We start from the raw sequence: 22,090 nt of genomic DNA, 5'->3' as shown, positions 1-22,090 counted from the left end.
AACTGAATTCCCCTCCCCTGGGCATGTCATATCAAAGCACGATTCCCTCCTCCAATTAACAGTCACAAATCACATTCCCCAATTAGCTTGAAGCGTGCGCGGGCTTCCTCTCCAGTTCTCCAGCCCGCCAATATTTTTTATCAGCTCTGGGCTCAATAACTTTGATTCTCAGGCTGAGTTTAGCCTTGTTATGTCTAGCCAGACTCTCGTTCACATCCCCACTCCCAGCATCATCTAACACTAAATGCGAAAGGGAAAAAAGATGGCTACATTTCCATCTGTTGTCAATGCACAACATCCGATGTTAGCAGCGTTGACAGCAGCATACAACAGGCCCAACAACCCAAAATGGGGAAGCTGAAGAAACAGTGGACCACCTGGTAAGCTGCTGCAAGAAGATCGCACAGACTGACTACAAGCAGCGGCACGACAAAGTAGCAACAACGGTACATTGGAAGATCTGCAAGAAATATCATTTGCCAGTAAGCAAGAACCGGTGGGATCATAAAATAGAGAAAGTCATAGAAAATGAAAAAGTTAAATTGGTCTGGGACTTCAGAATTCAAACAGATAAGCACTTGCAACATAACACCCCGGAAGATCACAAAATACAAAGACCTACAAATAGAAATAGAAAGACTGTGGCAAAGGCAAGCAAGGGTGGCACCAATAGTAATAGGCGCTTTGGGTGCAATCCCAAAACAATTGGAGCATCACTTGAACACCATTGGCATTGACAAATTCACCATTAGACAATTGCAAAAGGTGGCCTTACTAGGAACTGTTTCTGTAATAACATCAAACATCCACATCTGCCTATCCAAAATCCTTGGGAAGGACTGGATAGGTAGACAAAAATGCCAAATCCAGTCTGAACATCTGGCTGACTGTGTGATGATCAATAACAACAACAACAACAACAACAATGATAATAATAATAACAATAATAACAATAACAATAATAAAGTTGGAAGGGATCCTGGAGATCATCTAGTCCAACCCCCTGCTCAGGCAGGAACTCAGGAGGTGTCCAATCCAAGTGTCAATGCTGCTAACATCAGGTCTTTTTGCATTGACAACAGAGGGAAATGTAGTCATCTTTTACCTTTTGCTTTTACAGTTAGATGATGCGGGGAGAGGGTATACGAACGAGAGTCCAGCTAGACATAACAACACTAAACTTAATGTGAGAATCAAGGTTATTGTAACCAGAGCTGATAAGGAATTGGTGGGCTGGAGAACTGGAGAGGAAGCTTGCGCTTCAAGCTAATTGGGGAATGTGATTTACAACTGTTAATTGGAGGAGGGAATTGGGCTTTGACACTATGTGCTCAGGGGAGGGGAATTCAGATTTTGGCTCCGAATATGCAGTGCCGATATTATGCTACTCAAAATAAAGATTCTTTAAGGTAAACAATGCCTCGATGTTCTTTGGAAGAGTTTCATCTGTCGGAACCATGACAGCAAGTGAATCAGCTCTGTCTTTAAGAATGATCCAGATTTTCTCCCCACGACGTTAAAAAGACGTTGAGACTCTGGAAAGAGTGCAGAGAAGAGCAACAAAGATGATCAGGAGACTGGAGGCTGAAACATATAAGGAACGGTCGCTGGAATTGGGGATGTCTAGTTTAATGAAAAGGAGGACTAGGGGTGATATGAAAGCAGTCTTTCAATATCTGAGGGGGCTGCCACAAAGAAGAAGGGGGGTCCATTTATTTTTCCAAAGTGCCTGAAGGGCAAGACAAGAAACAACAGATGAAAAACTGATCAAGAAGAGAAGCAACCTGGAGCCAAATTTCCTAAGAAATTTAATTAATCGGTGGAACGGCTTGCGTCCAGAAGTTGTAGGTGCTCCATCACTGGAGATTTGTAAGAAAAGACCGGACAGCCATTTGTCTGAAACTTTATTATTGAACAGGGGGTTGGACTAGAACAGTGGTTGTCAACCTGTGGATTGGGACCCCATTTGGGGTCGAACGACCATTTCACGGGGGTCGCCAAACAACGCAGTCCGCCATTTTTCCCCCCTTTTCCTTAGCTGTGCTACTCCCTTTTATTCTATTGGCTTTTGAAAGCCAATAGAATAGACTCTCTTGAATAGAGTCTAATTCTATTGGCTTTCAAAAGCCAATAAGAATTGTCCAGGCTGTCTCTGCCCTGCTGAGCCCGCCAAAAGTCCCATTCTGCAGACGGTGCTGCAACAGTTGAGTAGTCCTCGACTTACGACCGGTTGAGTAGTCCTCAACTTACGACCGGTTGAGTAGTCCTCGACTTACGACTGGTTGGGGGGTCGCGGCATTAAAAAGGTTGAGAACCACTGGACTAGGAGACCTCCATGGTCCCATCTAATTCTGTGATTCTGTTATTCTGAATCCAGAGGTGGGACCAGACCAAAGGTCCATCGTATTGTAGGAAGTCCCCCCGCCCCATCCCCGGAATAAAATATTCTTTATTTTTAATATTGAAAAGAGGCAGGATAGAATATTTCCAGTAAAGGAGAAGAGGACGGACATATTCTTAAACACAGAAAGCAGCCCCAGTCTTCCTGCTGTAGGAGAACAGCCTCCAGCACAAACTTGGCTACTCTTGAGCAATGGAGATTTTTGCAATCCGTTCAGAAAACTGGGGCACTCTGTACATGAGCAAAGGGCAGCCAGAAACTCCTCATAAGCAACGCGATAGGCACGGGGCTGAAGCTGACAAACACCCTAGGATTTGCATTTCTCCTTTTTCCTAAAGTATCAGCCATGACCCCCTACACGACCCCATTAAAATATGAAAGGACGTATTCTTACGCAGGACCAGGCTTCTCAGTCACAAAGCCCCAAAGAATGTGTAAAAAAAAAAACAACCACCTACTCTCAGCCCCATTTTGTCAGCCACCTCAGAAACATGCTGGTGTCACAGAGGTTTCTGGCTATCAAATAAACAGAGACTTCCTTTCCTGCAGCCTGCCTCCATTTTATTTCAGCGTCTTCCTCCCGGCTGTCACAGAGGTTTCTGGCTACCAAATAGACAGAGACCTCCTTTCCTGCAGCCTGCCTCCATTTTATTTCAGAGCCTTTCTCCCGGCTGTCACTGAAGTCTCTGGCTACCAAATTAACAGAGATCTCTTTTCCTGCAGCCTGCCTCCATTTTATTTCAGCGCCTTTCTCCCGGCTGTCACTGAAGTCTCTGGCTACCAAATAGACATCCTTTCCTGCAGCCTGCCTCCATTTTATTTCAGCGTCTTCCTCCCAGCTGTCACTGAAGTCTCTGGCTACCAAATAAACAGAGACCTCCTTTCCTGCAGCCTGCCTCCATTTTATTTCAACACCTTCCTCCTGGCTATCACTGAAGTCTCTGGCTATCAAATAAACAGAGACCTCCTTTCCTGCAGCCTGCCTCCATTTTATTTCAGCGCCTTTCTCCCAGCTTGGAACCAAACCTGATTTTTCTTCCAATGATATCCAGGACTGGCTTTCCTACGGGGAGGCAAGGAAGACCAAGGCTCGTGAGAATTAAGAGTTTCCTCCTGTTTTTTTTTTTTTCTTTCTGGCCATTTGGAATGAGGACAGGAAAGAAGCCTGGGGCAATCAGAAGAGTGTGGAGAACTTGCAAATTTCTTGTCTTTCAGAGCCCGCCATCGGAATGAGGTAAAAAGAGGAGATGATAAATATACGTGTCTCCAGGATAATGTGGCCGTATCCAATCTGAGTCGGTCACTGGGACCAAAGATTTATCCTTCCAAGTTTTCAATCACATACTGGAGATCATCAGGGATCTTCCAATCAATCAATCAATCAGAATAGAGCTGGAAGGGACCTTGGAGGTACATACAAAGAGCGGTTGCAGGAATTGGGTATGTCTAGTTTAATGAAAAGGAGGATTCGGGGTGACATGATAGCAGAGTTCCAGTATCTCAGGGGCTGCCCCAAAGAAGAGGGAGTCAAGCCATTCTCCAAAGGGCCAGAAGGCAGGACAGGAAGCAATGGATGGAAACTAATCAAGGAGAGAAGCAACCTGGAACTAAGGAGAAACTTCCTGACAGCAAGAACAATTGACCAGTGGAACAGATTCCCACCAGGTAGGTTCTCCAATACTGAGATTTTTAAGGAGAAACTGGACAACCATTTGTCTGAAATGGGATAGGGTTCCCTGCCGGAGCAGGGGGTTGGACTAGAAGACCTCTAAGGTTCCTTCCAACTCTGTTATTCTGTTACTTAATTCTGAACTTTAAGATGGCTTTGATAGTGCTACCTCCGAGCAACACATCCCTGTAAGGTAGGCTGACCTGAGACAGGACAAACCCAAAGCACCCAAAATATTAAATCGCTTCTCTTGAACCCAGGGAGGTTAAATTCACAAGTTCCTCCATTCTGGAAATTGCCACAGGATCTCTCCAGATGTCCTTCACGTTCTCCTTCTCCAAAGCATTAGAGACTTGCATAGATTTTTACAAGCCTCTCCCTATCTGGGGAACCTCAGGCTGTGAAGGATAACAACGCCCATCATCCCTTACCGACCTACATTTAAAACCCACCAGGTGCCAGGCGGGGATGTCCTTTGCAGACAGCCAGTAGAGCAGGACCAGGTAATTACAAAGAGGCAAATCCACAGGTTGCCTAAACAGCAATTTTATACCAACAGGTGATGCAAATGGGTTTTTTTTTAATGCCAACTCAATTCAGCAGCTACCTGCCTGCAGCACACAAACCTTGGCTAGTTATAAACCTGGTCTTGTAAGCTGTAATTCACAGCAATTTTCTTTAACCCAGCGTGCCCTTTGCCAAGGATCTGGGGAATAGAATGGAATGGAATGGAATAGAATAGAATAGAATAGAATAGAATAGAATAGAATAGAATAGAATAGAATAGAATAGAATCAGAAATATAGAATAGAATAGAATAGAATAGAATAGAATAGAATAGAATAGAATAGAATAGAATAGAATAGAATAGAATCAGAAATATAGAATGAAATGGAATAGAATAGAATAGAATAGAATAGAATAGAATAGAATAGAATAGAATAGAATAGAATAGAATCAGAAATATAGAATAGAATAGAATAGAATAGAATAGAATAGAATAGAATAGAATAGAATAGAATGGAATGGAATGGAATGGAATGGAATAGAATAGAATAGAATAACAGAGTTGAGGGGATCTTGGAGGTCATCTAGTCCAACCCCCTACTCAAGCAGGAGACCCTATTCAACTTCAGACAAGTGGCTGTCTAATCTCTTCTTTAAAACTTCCAGTGTTGGAGCATTCACAACTTCTGGAGGCAGCTAGTTGGGATTTAAGGCTGCTCTTTAAAACCCAACAGGTGGAGAGAGATGGGGGGGGGAAGAGAGAGAGAGAGAGAGAGAGAGAGAGAGAGAGAGAGAGAGAGAGAGAGAGAGAGAGAGATTCTCTTGCCCATCCTCTGGCTGAAGTCGTCAATTAAACTTGGGTTTAAATTGTTTTTAAATTATATCCTGGAGCAGGAAATCAAAGGTATGACCTTGCAGAGCCTTGATTCATTCTTCCGGGGCCCGCCCTGCTGGGTTCCTTGGCTGGGCATTTAAAGTACTTGCTAATCATCCCTTCAGAGCCATGCTATTTATTCCCTAGGAAAACACGTAGATTTTAAACCTGATTTTTTTTTTTAACCAGGTATAATACCAGAGAAATCTGATAAGCAAAGTGTGTATTTAACGGTGCATGTACTAACAGCGGCCAAGATGGTATTTGCTCCGCACTGGAAGAATGTGGAAACACCAGCAGATGAAGAGATTGTGGGAAGAAGAGAAGAGAAGAGAAGAGAAGAGAAGAGAAGAGAAGAAAAATAGAAGAATAGAATAAATTACAGAATAGAAAAAGAAATAACAGAATAGAATAATAGAAGAGAAGAGAAGAGAAGAGAAGAGAAATAGGAAAAGAGATTAAAATACAGAATACAAAAAGAAATAACACAATAGAATAATAGAAGAGAAGAGAAGAGAAGAGAAGAGAAGAAGAGAAATAAGAGAAGAGAATAAAATACAGAATAGAAAAAGAAATAACAGAAGAGAAGAGAAAAGAAGAGAAATAGGAGAATAGAATAAAATACAGAACAGAATAAGAAATAACAGAATAGAATAGAATAGAATAGAATAGAATAGAATAGAATAGAATAGAATAGAATAGAATAGAATAGAATAGAATAGAATAGAATAGAAGCTGGAAGGGACCTTGGAGGTCTTCTAGTCCAGCCCCCTGCTCAAGCAGGAGAACCTACATCATCTCAGGAATTTAATTAGGAGAAATTTCATGTTGCTAGTCCTCAACATGCAATCATTCCTTTAGTGCCCGTTCCAAGTTTTAACAGCACTGAAAAAGCTGATTTACATACAGTCCTTCCACTTACGACCGTGGTAGCATCCTAGGGTCACGTGGTTACAATTACCAGCCAGATTCACTTTATGACCGGGTGATTCCTTTCTACTTTTTTTTAATTTATTAAAGGTTTATGCCGCCCACCTCCCCCACGAGGTGACTCTTAAGCCCCTGTCTTGCTTAACGACGACGGCAAAAGACTTTGTAAAAATGGGCTGGCTCCCTTAACAACCGTCTTGTTTAGCCACGGACATTGCGGTCGTAAGTCAAGGACGACCTGCCACGCCGAGGGCAGTCCGGGCTGCCCCCATGAGAAGGTGGACACTTGGAGATCCTTGAGGAGGTGAGTCACTGTCTGCGAGAGCCGGCTTCCCTCGCTGAAAATCACGCACCGAGCAGAGGGTTGGGCTAAATGACCTCCAGGGCACCCTCCCGCCTGGATGATTTCATGCAGTAGGAAATGCTTAGCAGTCTTTTAGCTAGGCTGGCACCTGGTTTCTTCCAGCATTCGTCGGTTGGCTTCGCCTATGTGCCCTTCCTGGGCGCTGGGGAGCCCTCACTGGAGGTGGAAAGGTGGGGGTGAAGGAGGGAGGGCTGACCCCCCCCCAAACAGCCCCGGGACCAGGACAGCCGGGCCTCGCAGGCTCCCTCCCCCTCCCAGGCACAGCGGCAGCTGGATGGACGGGTTGCCCGGTTTGTAGGAAGGAATTCCTGGAGCTGAAAGAAGGCTAGACTTTGGTACCAATTTTTCTCTTTCTTTCTTTCTTTCTTTCTTTCTTTCTTTCTTTCTTTCTTTCTTTCTTTCTTTCTTTCATCTTTCTCTTTCTTTCTTTCATCTTTCCTTTCTTTCCTTTCTTTTTTTATTTCTCTCTTTCCCTCTTCTTTTTCTTTCTTTCATCTCTTTTCTTTCTTTCTTTCTTTCTTTCTTTTCTTTCTTTCATCTCTCCTTTCTTTCTTTCTTTCTTTCTTCCTTCTTTCCTTGTTTCTCTCTTTCTTTATTTTCATCTCCTTTCTTTCCTTTCTTTCCTTCTTTCTTTCTTTTTTTTCTCTTTCTTTCTTTCTTTCATCTCTCTTTTCTTTCTTTCTTTTTTCTTTCTTTCTCTTTCTTTCTTTCTTTCTTTCATCTCTCTTTTCTTTCTTTCTTTTTTCTTTTCTTTCATCTTTCCTTCCTTCCTTCCCTTCCTTCCTTTCTTTCTTTCTCTTTTTTCTTTCTTTTCTTTCATCTCTCCTTTCTTTCCTTCCTTCCTTCCTTCCTTTTTTCATTCTCTTTCTTTCTCTCTCTTTTTTCTTTATTTTATTCTCTCCTTTCTTTCTTTCCTTTCTTTCTTTCCTTTCTTTCTTTCTTTCTTTCTTTCATCTCTCCTTCCTTCCTTCCTTTCCTTTCTTTCTTTCTTTCCTTTTTTCTTTCATCTCTCCTTCCTTCCTTTCTTTCCTTTCTTTCCTTTTTCTTTTCTTTCTTTCTTTCTCTTTCTTTCATCTCTCCTTTTTTCTTCCTTCCTTCCTTCCTTTCTTTGTTATTTCTCTTCCTCCTTCCTTCCTTCCTTCCTTATTTTCTTTCTTTCTTTCTCTCTTGTCTTTGTCTCCATCAGGGTCACCAGCCAGCATGGCAGCCGCCCCCGCCGCCACCTACAAAATCCGAGTGGCCACCGGCAACTACCTCTTCGGTGGCACCATGGACACCATCTCCATCTCCTTGGTGGGCGCTCACGGGGAGACACCCAAGTTTCACCTGGATAAATTCGGCAAAGATTTCTCTCCGGGAGAAGTAAGTGCTAGGACGTTTACCAATAGGAGAGACTACAGTTCCCATCTTCCTCTGCCACCTTCCCGCAGGCCAGCAGGAAGATCTTCCAGAGGAAGAGATTAAGATTATCCTTTGTGACACTTGTTGTTGTTGTTAGTTGCGAAGTCATGTCCGACCCATCGCGACCCCATGGACAACATTCCTCCAGGCCTTCCTGTCCTCTACCATCTTCTGGAGTCCATTGAAGCTCATGCCTCCATCCAGCCATCTTCATTCTCCGTCGTCCCCTTCTTCTCTTGCCCTCAATCTTTCCCAGCATTAGGCTCTTCTCCAGTGAATCCTTCCTTCTCATTAGTTGGCCAAAGTACTTGAGTTTCAACTTCAGGATCTGGCCTTCTAAAGAACAGTCCGGGTTGATCTCCTCTAGGACTGAAAGGTTTGATTGCCTTGCAGTCCAAGGGACTCGCAGGAGTCTTCTCCAGCACCATAGTCCAAAGGCCTCCATTCTTTGGCGCTCAGCCTTTCTTATGGTCCAACTTTCGCAGACATACATTGCAACTGGGAAAACCATGGCCTTGACTGTACGCACTTTTGTTGGCAGGGTGATGTCTCTGCTTTTTAGTATGCTGTTTAGATTTGCCATAGCTTTCCTCCCCAGGAGCCAGCATCTTTTAATTTCTTGGCTGCAGTCCCCATCTGCGGTGATCTTGGAGCTCAGGAAGATAAAATCTGTCACTACCTCCATTTCTTCCCCATCTATTTGCCAGGAATTGAGAGGGCCGGATGCCATGATTTTGGTTTTCTTAATGTTGAGTTTGAAGCCAATTTTTGCACTCTCCTTCTTCACCCGCATCAAGAGGCTCTTCAGTTCCTCTTCACTTTCTGCCATTAGAGTGGTATCATTTGCATATCTTAGGTTGTTGATATTTCTCCCGGCGATCTTAATTCCAACTTTTGTTTCATCTAGCCCTGCCTTTCTCATGATGTGCTCTGCATATAAGTTAAATAGGCAGGGCGACAGTATACAGCCTTGCCAGACTCCTTTCCCAATTTTGAACCAATCAGTGGTTCCATGTCCAGTTCTCACTGTTGCTTCTTGACCCGCATATAGGTTTCTCAAGAGACAAATAAGACGGTCTGGTACTCCCATCTCTTTAAGAACTTGCCCCAATTTGTTGTGATCCACACAATCAAAGGCTTTAGCACAGTCAATGAAGCAGAAGTAGATGTTGTTGTGGAACTCCCGAGCTTTCTCCATGATCCAGCGTATGTTGGCAATTTGATCTCTAGTTCCTCTGCCTCTTCGAAATCCTGCCTGTACTTCTGGAAGTTCTCGATCCACATAATGCTGGAGTCTAGCTTGTAGGATTTTAAGCATGACTCTACTAGCATGTGAAATGAGTGCAATGGTGTGATAGTTTGAACATTCTTTGGCGTCGCCTTTCTTTGGAATGGGAATGCAAGCAGAGCAGTGGTATCATCTGCATAGCTTGCCACACTGGATGGCAGCAAAGAAAATGCATTATTGCCGTGTTCCTCAACCTTGGACTTCAACTCCCAGAATTCCCCAGCCAGCATAGAGGCTGAAATCCGCGCTCTCCTTGGACCCCCTCCCCAAAACAAAGTGGGGTCCATAAGGAGCAAACTTCTTACTAACCTGATCAGGATACCTAAATTGAAGCCTTTTTTTTTTTTTTTTACTTTTAATCTCCTTAGCATAAGAACGGTGCAATTTCTCTCTTCTTTAGCCCACATCTGGGCCGAAATTTAATCTGGTTCCACCAGTTAAGTCTGCAACGTGTTTTTTTTTTTTTTTTTAAATTCAGGGAGGGAAGCGGAGGTGGAAGGCTGGACGTGTTCCCAGCTTTGATTCGTGCATGTTCCTGCATTTCCCAGGAGAGGGGGGAGAGCAAAACAGATGGAAAAGGATGTTTTTTGCGTGTTGACAGACAGCACTGCCTCAAAGTTTCTCTCCCAGTCGTGCAACTTCCGTGCGATTAGGATTCTGGAATTCAGCCATAAGTCAAGTTTTGCAATGGAAAACAGGAGGACTAACATTAAGTCACCTCGGCCAAATATTGCAGGTTCTTGTGTCTTGCATAGCAAAGAGAAGCCTAGATGGATTTGGGTTAGTTTGCTTTTGGGGAGAATAGAATAGAATAGAATAGAATAGAATAGAATAGAATAGAATAGAATAGAATAGAATAGAATAGAATAGAATAGAATAGAATAGAATAATAAAATACAGAATAGAATAGAATAATAAAATACAGAATAGAATAGAGTAGAATAGAATAGAATAGAATAGAATAGAAAATATAGAATAGAATAGAATAGAATAGAATAATAAAATACAGAATAGAATAAAACAGAGTAGAATAGAATAGAATAGAATAGAATAATAAAATACAGAATAGAATAGAATAGAATAAAATAGAATAGAATAGATTAGAATAATAAAATACAGAATAGAATAGAACAGAGTAGAATAGAATAGAATAGAATAGAATAGAATAGAATAATAAAATACAGAATAGAATAGAATAGAATAGAATAGAATAGAATAATAAAATACAGAATAGAATAGAATAGAATAGAATAGAATAGAATAGAATAGAATAGAATAATAAAATACAGAATAGAATAGAATAGAGTAGAATAGAATAGAATAGAATAGAATAGAATAGAATAGAAAATATAGAATAGAATAGAATAGAATAGAATAGAATAGAATAGAGTAGAATAATAAAATACAGAATAGAACAGAGTAGAATAGAATAGAATAGAATAGAATAGAATAATAAAATACAGAATAGAATAGAATAGAATAATAAAATACAGAATAGAATAGAATAGAATAGAGTAGAGTAGAATAGAATAGAATAGAATAGAATAATAAAATACAGAATAGAGTAGAATAGAATAGAATAGAAAATATAGAATAGAATAGAATAGAGTAGAATAATAAAATACAGAATAGAATAGAACAGAGTAGAATAGAATAGAATAGAATAATAAAATACAGAATAGAATAGAATAGAATAGAATAGAATAGAATAATAAAATACAGAATAGAATAGAATAGAGTAGAGTAGAATAGAATAGAATAGAATAGAATAGAATAGAATAGAATAGAATGGAATGGAATGGAATGGAATGGAATGGAATGGAATGGAATGGAATAGAACAGAACAGAACAGAACAGAATAGAATAGAATAGAATCAGAATTGGAAGGGATCTTGGACTAGATGACCTCCTGGGTCATTTCCAGCTCCTAGGGTCTCCTGCTTGAGCAGGGGGCTGGACTAGAAGACCTCCAAGGTCTCTTCCATTGGTTGATTGTCCTCACTGTTAGGACGTTTCTCCTTAATTCCAGGTTGCTTCTCTCCTTGATGAGTTTCCATCCCTTGTTTCTCGTCCTGCCTTCTGGTGCTTTGGAGAATAACTTGACTCCTTCTTCTTTGGGGCAGCCCCTGAGATACTGGATCACTGCTATCATGCCTTCCCCCCCCCCATTCCTTTTAATGAAACTAGACATTCCTGCAACCGTTCTTCATATGTTTTTGTCTCCAGCCCTTTAATCATCTTTGTTGCCCTTCTCTGCACTTGTTCCCACGTTTCTTTCTGGTCTTCCAGCCTGGCCTTCTTCAACTCCCTCCATCTCCAGCCAATAATTGATGGGAACGGATGGGAATTGCACTCCAGATGCGTTGAATCTTTCCTCTTTGGCTTTGCAGGTAGAGGAATTCGTGGTGGAAACCCAGATGGAGCTGGGGGATCTTCTGCTAGTCCGTCTCCATAAGGAGCCCTACGGCTTCTTCCCACCCACCAACTGGAATTGCAGCTTCATCGAAGTGGAGACCCCCCAGGGGCGGACGCACCGTTTCCCTTGCTACCAATGGATCTTAGGGTACCCCACCTTTGAGCTCCGAGAAGGGACAGGTGAGACCTTCCCATCTTCTATGAAGCTTCTTTTTTTTTTAAACAAAATTTTATTAAATTTATATAGGTAAGGAAAAATAGGAACAATACAGGTATGCTAAAGGGAGGGGTAAAAGGAAAAGGGGAGGGGAAGGAAATAAGGCATTAGGGCAGTGATTCTCCACCTGTGGGTCGGGACCCCATTTGGGGTTGAACGACCCTTTCACGGGGGTCGCCAAACAACGCAGTCCGCCATTTTTCCCCCCCTTTTCCTTAGCTGTGCTACTCCCTTTTATTCTATTAGCTTTGAAAGCCAATAGAATAGACTCTCTTGAATAGAGTCTAATTCTATTGGCTTTCAAAAGCCAATAGGAATTGTCCGGGCTGTCTCTGCCCTGCTGAGCCCACCAAAAGTCCCATTCTGCAAACGGTGCTGCACCAGTTGAGTAGTCCTCGACTTACGACCGGTGGAGTAGTCCTCGACTTACGACCAGTTGGGGGTCGCGGCATTAAGAAGATTGAGAACCACTGCATTAGGGTAAAATAAGGATAGGTACAATCACATATTTCAACAAACAAGCAACCGTCCGGTTCATAATAAAGAGTAAGTATCATATTCAACCATTTTTAACAAAGCTTAAACTGTAAAAATAATTAGTAAACAAATACGTTGATCTATTAAGTAAACACTACTAATAAAATCACAATAAAATAAAATGAAATGAAATGAAAAAAAAATAAATCCTAACAATCAAAAGTAACAAATGAAAATCAGTAAATCAGGAAAAGTAACCGTATCATCAAAATGTTAGTTAGAACTCGATTAAAAATCAGTCATCTATTCTAAAATATTAAATCCTTCAAGTTCTAACCTGTCTCTAACCCAGTGGTTCTCCACCTGTGGGTCGGGACCCCATTTGGGGTCGAACGACCATTTCACGGGGGTCGCCAAACAATACAGTCCGCCATTTTTTCCCCCTTTTCCTTAGCTGTGCTCCTCCCTTTTATTCTATTGGCTTTCGAAAGCCAATAGAATTAGACTCTCTTGAATAGAGTCTAATTCTATTGGCTTTCAAATGCCAATAGGAATTGTCCAGGCTGTCTCTGCCCTGCTGAGCCAGCCAAACGTCCCATTCTGCAAATGGTGCTGCACCAGTTGAGTAGTCCTCGACTTACAACCGGTGGAGTAGTCCTCGACTTACAACCGGTTGGTGGTCGCGGCATTAAAAAGGTTGAGAACCACTGCTCTAACCATTGATAAAAATTTTCCCAAGTTCTAAAATAAATTGAATCATCTTTTTCTTTCATTTCTAATGTTAGTCTATCCATTTCTGCACACTCTAGAATTTTGGTAATAATAATCTGGTCAGATGGTAGATTCTCATTTTTCCAAAATTGGGCAAATACTATCCTTGCAGCAGTTAAAACATGCAATATCAAGTAGTCATTCTCTTTGCCATAATTAGGTCTTAATATTCCTAACAAAAACAATTCTGGTTTAAAGTCTATTTGTAGTTTCATCATCTTTTCCAACCATTCTATGAAGCTTCTTGAAGGAAGCCCTAGCACACTGTTTCTCCAGCTTGGCAAGCTAGAGATGGGTGGACTTCAATTCTGAGAATTGGATGAGTGGACTTCAACTTGTAGATGGGTGGGCTTCAATTTCGACAATTAGATGAGTGGGCTTCAACTTGTAGATGGGTGGGCTTCAATTCGGAGAATTGGATGAGTGGACTTCAACTTGTAGATGGGTGGGCTTCAATTTCGACAATTAGATGAGTGGGCTTCAACTTGTAGATGGGTGGGCTTCAATTCCCAAAAAACCAAGATTAATTCCATCTTCAACACATCTTCAAACTGAAGACCACCCTCGATTTGAAGATGAGTTGAAGATGGAGTTAGTTTTGGTTTTCTGGGAATGGCAGGGCACCCATCTTCAGACTAAAGTCCACTTCTGGGAATTAAAATGCCCCTATCATCAAATTGAAGTCCTTCTTCAATTCTGGGAATTGAAGAATTTCTTCAGTTGAAGAACTCCAAATGAAATGGAAGTCTGTCTTCAATGCCCAGAATTGAAGATCGGTGGACTTCAACTTGATGATGGGTGATCTTCAATTCCCAGAAGTGGATGAATGGACTTTAGTTTGAAGGTGGATGGATTTCAATGCCCAGAATTGAAGATGGGTGGTCTTCAATTCTCAGAATTGAATGAATGGACTTTAGTTTGAAGGTCGATGAACTTCAATGCGCAGAATTGAAGATGGGTGGTCTTCAATTCTTAGAAGTGGATGAGTGGACTTTAGCTTGAAGGTCGATGAACTTCAATTCACAGAATTGAAGATGGGTGGTCTTCAATTCCCAAAAGTGGATGAGCGGACTTTAGTTTGAGGGTCAATGGACTTCAGTGCCCAGGATTGAAGATGGGAGGTCTTCAATTCCCAGAAGTGGATGAGTGGACTTTAGTTTGAAGGTCAATAAACTTCAATGTTCAGAATTGAAGATGGGTGGTCTTCAATTCCCAGAATTGGATGAATGGACTTGATTTTGAAGGTCGATGGACTTCAATGCCCAGAATTGAAGATGGGTGGTTTTCAATTCCCAGAAGTGGATGAGTGGACTTTAGTTTGAAGGTCAATAAACTTCAATGTTCAGAGTAGAGTAAGGTCCTCAGAAGCTTCAATAAGGTCAATAAACTTCAATGTTCAGAGTAGAGTAAGGTCCTCAGAAGCTTCAGCCAATATTCAACGAAGAACTGAATATGACTCAGTAGAGCACTGTTTATCAAAGTTGGCCACTTGAAGTCCTGTGGACCTCAACTCCCAGAATTCCCCAGCCAGCAAGCTGGCTGGGGAATTCTGGGAGTTAAGGTCCACACAACTTCAAGTGGCCAACTTTGAAAAACAGTAAACGGTCCAACAACTTCACAGTATTGTCCCATTTAGTTTGACACACCTTCCTAGCAGGTAAAAATAGTTACAAAATCCAGGGATGGTTTATTAGGAAATGTAAAAACTGGAACTTCCGGAGTTTGCGTTTATCTAGAAAACAAATTGTGGTTAAGTATCCTTGAATTGCCTCCAGCTCCTACAACACGTCAGACAGGAATCCACAGGTATAATTTCGTCTCTCCGGTGGAGAAATTTATTCTTTGATTTATTAAATTTGCCCAGCCACTCACTTGTCTCACGGTTGAATTCTCGGACAGCTGGCAGATCCCAACCTGATTCATAGGATACAAATATAATAAGATATATTATAATAACTTTTTGAGAAAGCTTTCCCGGTGGAATTTCTGCCTTCGGCGTCAGCTATTCCAAAGCGTGAAATGATTGGGGACAATGCAAGCATCATAAGTACGAGTCAGTGGTCAAGCATTTGATTCTGTTTGAGGCAGCAACGGTCGTAAGGGCGAAACACGGTCGTTAAGTCCTTTTTCAGTGCCGTTGTGTAAATTCAAACAGTTGTAAAACTGTGTTTTACAGTCACAAATTATGCCTTTAGTATAAAAGGGATGTTTTGATCTCCATTCGGCAGGGCAGAAGGCAGGCAACACAGCAAATAAATTACAAATAATTGGACAGTGACTAATATTTATATGTTACTTATATGTAAGGGCGTAGGTCTATGTACATATGTTGTGTGTAGTATGTTTAAATGGGTGTTATGTATGTGTACACTTTGAGAGCAAGCAACTAAATTTCATTTTTAATGTGTGCCGTTGTGCCCACAGTAAAAAATGACAATAAAGGTTATCTATCTATCTATCTATCTATCTATCTATCTATCTATCTATCTATCTATCTATCTACCTACCTACCTACCTACCTACCTACCTACCTATCTACCTCCAAGGTCCCTTCCAACATCATCATCATCATGATCATGATCATGATCATCATCATCATCATCATCATCATCATCATCATCATCATTATTATTATTATTATGGATCATCGCACAGTCAGCCAGACGTTCAGACTGGATTTGGCATTTTGTCTACCTATCGAGTCCTTACCCAGGACCTGGGATAGGCAGATGTGGATGTTTGATGGTATTACAGGTATCGTCGCAGGATGGAAGCAGTTCCTAATAAGGCCGCCTTTTGCAATTTACTAATAGCGAATTTGTCAATGCCAATGGTGTTCAAGTGGTGCTCCAGTTGTTTTGGGATTGCACCCAAGGAGCCTATGACTATTGGTACTACCCTTGCTTGCTTTTGCCACAGTCTTTCTATTTCTATTTGTAGGTCTTTGTATTTTGTTATCTTCTCCAGTTCTTTCTCTTCTATTCTGCTGTCTCCAGGCACTGCCACGTCCACTATCCAGACTTTTTTGTCTTTCTTATCGACAATTGTTAAGTCTGGGGTGTTATGTTGCAGGTGCTTGTCTGTTTGAATTCTGAAGTCCCAGAGCAGTTTAATTTTATCATTTTCTATGACTTTCTCTATTTTATGATCCCACCAGTTTTTGCTTACAGGCAAATGATATTTCTTGCAGATCTTCCAATGCACCATTGTTGCTACTTTGTCATGCCGCTGCTTGTAGTCAGTCTGTGCAATCATCTTGCAGCAGCTTACCAGGTGGTCCACTGTTTCTTCAGCTTCTTTGCATAGGCGGCACTTACTCTCTGTTGCTGTCTTCTCAATTTTGACTTTATATGTATTATTATTATTATTATTACCTATCTATCATATATATCTGTCTGTATGTATGTCCGTCCATCCGTCCATCCATCCATCCATCCATCCATCATCTGTCTATCTATTATCTATCTATCTATCTATCTATCTATCTATCTATCTATCTATCTACCCATCCATCCATCTATCTATCATCGTCTGTCTGTCTGTCTGTCTATCTATCTCTATCATCTGTCTGTCTGTCTCTGTCTGTCTGTCTGTCTGTCTGTCTATCTATCTATCTATCTATCTATCTCTATCATCTGTCTGTCTGTCTGTCTGTCTGTCTATCTATCTATCTATCTATCTCTATCATCTGTCTGTCTGTCTATCTAGTGGTGGGATTCATATAGGTGAACAACTGGTTCTCTCTGTGATTGTCGCTTCCAGAAGTCCGTTCTGCACCTGGGCGAAAAAAATTTAGCTACCGGTTCTGCCAAAGTGGTGTGAACCGGCTGAATTCCAGCACTGTATCTATTTATCTATAATTCCAAAAAAAAATTTCCTTCCCCTTTTTTCTTTTGGCAGCTAAAATTGCTCCCCTGGATGCCGGCAATCCACTGCTTTTAGAACATCGCAGGTACGAGCTGCTAGCAAAACAGGAAACCTACAGGTGAGTCAGCTGATCGGAAATGCTAACACCCCCTGCGGACATGTCAAAGGATGTGAATCTTCAGAAATAAATTTAAACCACTCCTTCCTGCATGCAGACACCAACCAAGGCAGGTATTTCGAAATCCTGAGGCCACGAGAAAACTCCGCAAGAAATCCAGCTTTTGCAAGCAAGTCTCGAACCGAGTTACAGATGTGGTCAATGTTGATTTGCAAAACGCCGTCATTCATAACTTCTGTTACCCTAAAAGCGGTTTCTGGCTAAGATATGATTGGGGTTAGAATCAAAGCCTTCTGCAGAAGCAGCCTGAAGCCCAACAGGTGTGTTTCCCGGGGGGGGGAGACGACCTGCCTTATAAATGAACATGAAGGCGTAATTTAATTATCCGAAGCAGTTTTTTCTCAATCTAAGCAACGTGAAGACCTGAGGACTTCAACTCCCAGAATTCCCCAGCTAGCGTTTCCCGCCCCCGTGGTCCCATGACCGCATTTCAGCTACCCAGCTTGCATGTATGGCTGTGGGCAGCATCCCAGTTGACCACAATTTACACACCTTTTTGTGTTTACTTCCAATTTTGGCCAAAGCAGCCCCATAGCGAAAAACAGGTTCGCTTAACGACTGAAAAAAAAAAAGGATTGTCGAAACAAATCGATCTTGTGGGTGACCTACTTTAGAAACCCTCTGGGCAGGCCCTCTTACGGTCGTAAGCCGAGGACTTATAACGGGTTTCGCTTAACGACAACAGCAAAAAAAAGTTGTAAAAATGAACCCGTTACGTGGATGACCCACTTTGCGACATTGTTGTGCTTCGTTGTGCTGCTTGGGTGTGCTATTGGAGAGCACACTTTTTTTACCAAAGAACAAAAAATAATTTATTGAGAAGTGTGTGGGGGGGGATTATATAAATAAAGGAGGAAGAAAATGGCCCCGTCTTCAGGCATAAAGATCGTCCTCGTCGTACGATCGTGGCTGAGCTCAAAACTTCTGTCGCCACGCGAGACTGTCGTTAAACGGGTTTTGCCCTGTTTTACGATCTTTCATGGCTGTTAAGTTCGCAACACGGGTTGTTAAGTGAATCCATCTTCCCCCTTGTCAGAAGATTGCAAAAGGGGATCACGTGACCCCCTGGAAGACAGCAACTGTCGCAAGTACATGTCAGTTGCCAAGCGTCTGAATTTTGATCATCAGACCACGGGGACGCTGCAACTGTCACGGTTCCGACAGATGAAACTCTTCAAAAGAACTTCGAGGCATTGTTTACCTTAAAGAATCTTTATTTTGAGTAGCACTCACATAATCGGAGCCAAAATCTGACTTCCCCTCCCCCGAGCACATAGTACCAAAGCACAATTCCCTCCTCCAATTAACCGTCGTAAATCACATTTCCCCAATTAGCTTGAAATGTAGGCTTTCCCTCCAGTTCTCCAGCCCGCCAATTCTTATCATCTCTTATTTTGATAACCTTGGTTCCCACGCTAGGTCCAGTATTGTTACGTCTAGCTCAGGGGTGTCAAACTCAATTTCATTGAGGGCCACATCAGCATTGCGGTTGCCCTCGGGGGGGGGCGCGGGGGGCAGCCTACTGGGTGGGCATGGATGGAGTGGGTGTGGCCTATTGGGTGGGCATGGCCAGCTCTAGGGCAGAGCCCATCAAGCTGGATATGTGAAGTAGGCGAGGGCCATTTGCTGGCCACTTCCAGGCGATGGTGCATTTCTTCATTCCTCACAAAGGGTGACCCCTCCCCAGCATGCACCCAGGGGGCGGGGGCGACACGGCAGGGGCTGGTTCCTCGCTGTTTCCAGACAGCTAAGACTGAATGCATTTCAGAATAGATGGCCACCACAAAATTGTACATTGGTTCCCGGCCGGCTTGGGCCAGGGCCAAGGCAGCGGGGGCCGTTCCCTCACTGTTTCCAGGATGGCTTCGCGGGCCACATGAAACCACTTTGCGGGCCGCATCCGGGCCCCGGGCCTTGTGTCTGACATGTCTGGTCTAGCTGAACTCTCATGCACATTCCTACCCCTGGCATCGTCTAACTCGAACCCTAACTCTAATAGTAAAACATAAGAAGAAAATGGTTGCATCCTCCATCAGTTGTCCAAGCAAAAACTATCCGATGTTAGCAGCGTTGACAGCAACTTCATAAGGGTGGAAAAAAATCACTTTTTTTCCCACGCCACTGTAACCTCGAATAATTATAAGTGGAGGACTGTTGTCTGCATTCTATCCGTGCTGGTAAAAAAATAAATAAGTCGAAGTATCTGAATTAAAAGCATCTCAAAAGGAGAGAAATTTGCTTCTTTATTAACCCACAACTTTTTGCGGCGTCTTTTTTTTTTTTGCTACAGGTATAAAGATTATCAGCCCGGATGGCCCAAATGCCTCGACACTGATTCGGTGGACCAATTGCATTTGAGCGATCAATATTCCAGCATCAAATCCTGTTCCTTCCGCATCCTTCTGAAAGCCGCGTACGTAAAAAATTGGAAACAGATCGCGAGGAGGATCGAAGAATCCTTCATTATTGCCAGAAAAATAATAATCATTTAATAATAATAAAGCTGGAAGGGACCTTGGAGGTCTTCTAGTCCAACCCCCTGCTCAGGCAGGAAACCCTACACCATTTCGGACAAACGGCTGTCCAGTCTCTTCTTAAAAACTTCCGGTGTTGGAGAAGGGAGGGAGGGAGGGAAGAAGGAAAGAAGGAAGGATAACAGAATAACAGACTCAGAAGGGACCTTGGAGGTCATCTAGTCCAAACCCCTGCTTAGGCAGGAAACTGTATACCATTTCAGACAAATGGCTGTCCAGTCTCTTCTTAAAAACTTCCAGTGTTGGAGCATTCACCGCTTCTGGAGGCAGGTAGTTCCACTGGTTAATTGTTCTAACTGTCAGGAAATTCCTGCTCAGTTCCAGATTGCTTCTCTCCTTGGCTAGTTTCCATCCATTGCTTCTTCTCCTGCCTTTGGATACTCTGAAGGATAGCTTGACTCCCTCTTCTTTGGGGCAGCCCCTGAGATACTGGAATGCTGCTATCATGTCCCCCCTCGTCCTCCTTTTCATTAAACTAGACATCCCCAATTCCAGCAACCGTTCCTTGTATGTTTTAGCCTCCAGTCCCCTGATCCTCTTTGTTGCTCTTCTCTGCACTCTTTCTAGAGTCTCAACATCTTTTTTACATCATGGTGACCAAAACTGGATGCCTTATTCCACGTGTGGCGTTACCAAGGCCTTGTAAAGTGGTATTAACACTTCATGTGATCTTGATTCTATTCCTCTGTTAATGCAGCCTAGCACTGTGTTGGCCTTTTTGGCAGCTGCAGCACACGGCTGGCTCATGCCGTTTAATTGGTTTCCCGATTAAAGTTCTGTCAAATTGCTACAGTGGGGGGCTGGACTAGATGGCCTCCAAGGTCCCTTCCAAACCTATTATTCTATCTATGCTCTATTATTTGGTTCGAAATTTTTAATAATTGACCGAAACAAAAATAGAAAGAAATAAAAATGAAAATAAAGGTATAATAAGGGAGAAAAATGGGAAAAGAGAAAAGTGTAAGGTAGAAAGGAAAAGTGGGGGGAAGCATTGATTTCCATCTCCTTTGGTGCAGTAGAATAAGGTAATAAATGAAGCCCCAACTTTCAATTTTATATACGAATATATACTAGCCATTTCTCTAACACCAAACCTAACTGGCAAAACCCGAAATCAGAGTTTAATTTTTTTTTACGCCTCAAGCACAAAGTCCAGAAGTGGTTTCCAAGTAGAAACAAAATTAATTGTCTTCTTTTCTTTCATGAAAGCAATGAAAATCAAAGTGTCCCCCCCCTCGAGAGCACAAAGTCCAGAAGTGGTTTCCAAGTAGAAAAAGAATTGTCTTCTTTTCTTTCATCAAAGCAATGAAAATCAAAGTGTCCCCCCCCCCTCGAGAGCACAAAGTCCAGAAGTGGTTTCCAAGTAGAAACAAAATTAATTGTCTTCATTCTTTCATCAAAGCAATGAAAATCAAAGTGTTCCCCCCCCCCCTCGAGCACAAGTCCTTTATCCATCAGGCCCTCTCATTCTCTGTTCTCACCTGCTTCTCTCCCATTTATTCTTCCCTTTTTCAAACCCCAGAGAAATCGAGTTGAAGCTAAAAGGGTTGCTGAACCTCAAGGGCTCCTGGAGAAAGTTAGCTGACATCCGAAGGGCGTTTTGGTTTTATCGGACCCCAACCTCAGGTCAGTCTGCCCTCCGGGCCATATTTGCAAGGTCTCTGCGGGGGACTTAGAAGAGTCCCAGAGAACTTTGATTTTCTGCCCTTGTGACTTTTTTTTTAACCATACCTATAAACATAGAATAGAATAGAATAGAATAGAATAGAATAGAATAGAATAGAATAGAATAGAATAGAATGGAATGGAATGGAATGGAATGGAATGGAATGGAATGGAATGGAATGGAATGGAATAGAATAGAATAATAAAATACAGAATAGAATAGAATAGAATAGAATAGAATAGAATAGAATAATAAAATACAGAATAGAATAGAATAGAATAGAATAGAATAGAATAGAATAGAATAGAATAGAATAGAATAGAATAGAATAGAATAGAATAGAATAGAATAGAATAGAATAGAATAGAATAGAATATAGACTAGACTAGACTAGACTAGACTAGAATGAAATGGAATGGAATGGAATGAAAATAGAATAGAGTAGAGTAGAGTAGAGTAGATAGTAAATAGAATATAGACTAGACTAGACTAGATTAGACTAGAATAGACTAGTCTAGACTAGAACAGAAT

At 41.9% G+C, this 22,090-nt stretch overlaps 1 protein-coding gene across 3 annotated transcripts in view; it reads left to right on the top strand.

The window, feature by feature from the left end:
* The first annotated feature begins 6,272 nt into the window (after positions 1-6,272).
* LOC120305736 (hydroperoxide isomerase ALOXE3-like) overlaps positions 6,273-22,090 on the top strand; it is a 28,254-nt gene continuing 12,436 nt past the window's right edge. For 2 of the 3 annotated variants that reach the window (XM_039337985.1, XM_039337988.1), the window contains exons 1-6: positions 6,273-7,080; positions 7,932-8,107; positions 11,825-12,029; positions 17,215-17,299; positions 19,650-19,772; positions 21,416-21,519. In XM_039337985.1, the coding sequence (XP_039193919.1) occupies positions 7,946-8,107; positions 11,825-12,029; positions 17,215-17,299; positions 19,650-19,772; positions 21,416-21,519 (679 nt within the window). In that variant the 5' untranslated portion in view covers positions 6,273-7,080; positions 7,932-7,945. The remainder of the gene's footprint in view (positions 7,081-7,931; positions 8,108-11,824; positions 12,030-17,214; positions 17,300-19,649; positions 19,773-21,415; positions 21,520-22,090) is intronic. The other variant, XM_039337986.1, reaches the window with a different exon arrangement.

This window comes from Crotalus tigris, unplaced genomic scaffold (assembly GCF_016545835.1).
Source record: "Crotalus tigris isolate CLP2741 ecotype Arizona unplaced genomic scaffold, ASM1654583v1 scf7180000017690.20705106771:4171800, whole genome shotgun sequence".
In the NCBI taxonomy this organism is placed as follows: Eukaryota; Metazoa; Chordata; class Lepidosauria; order Squamata; family Viperidae; genus Crotalus; species Crotalus tigris.
This window is presented reverse-complemented; position numbering and strand designations above follow the sequence as displayed.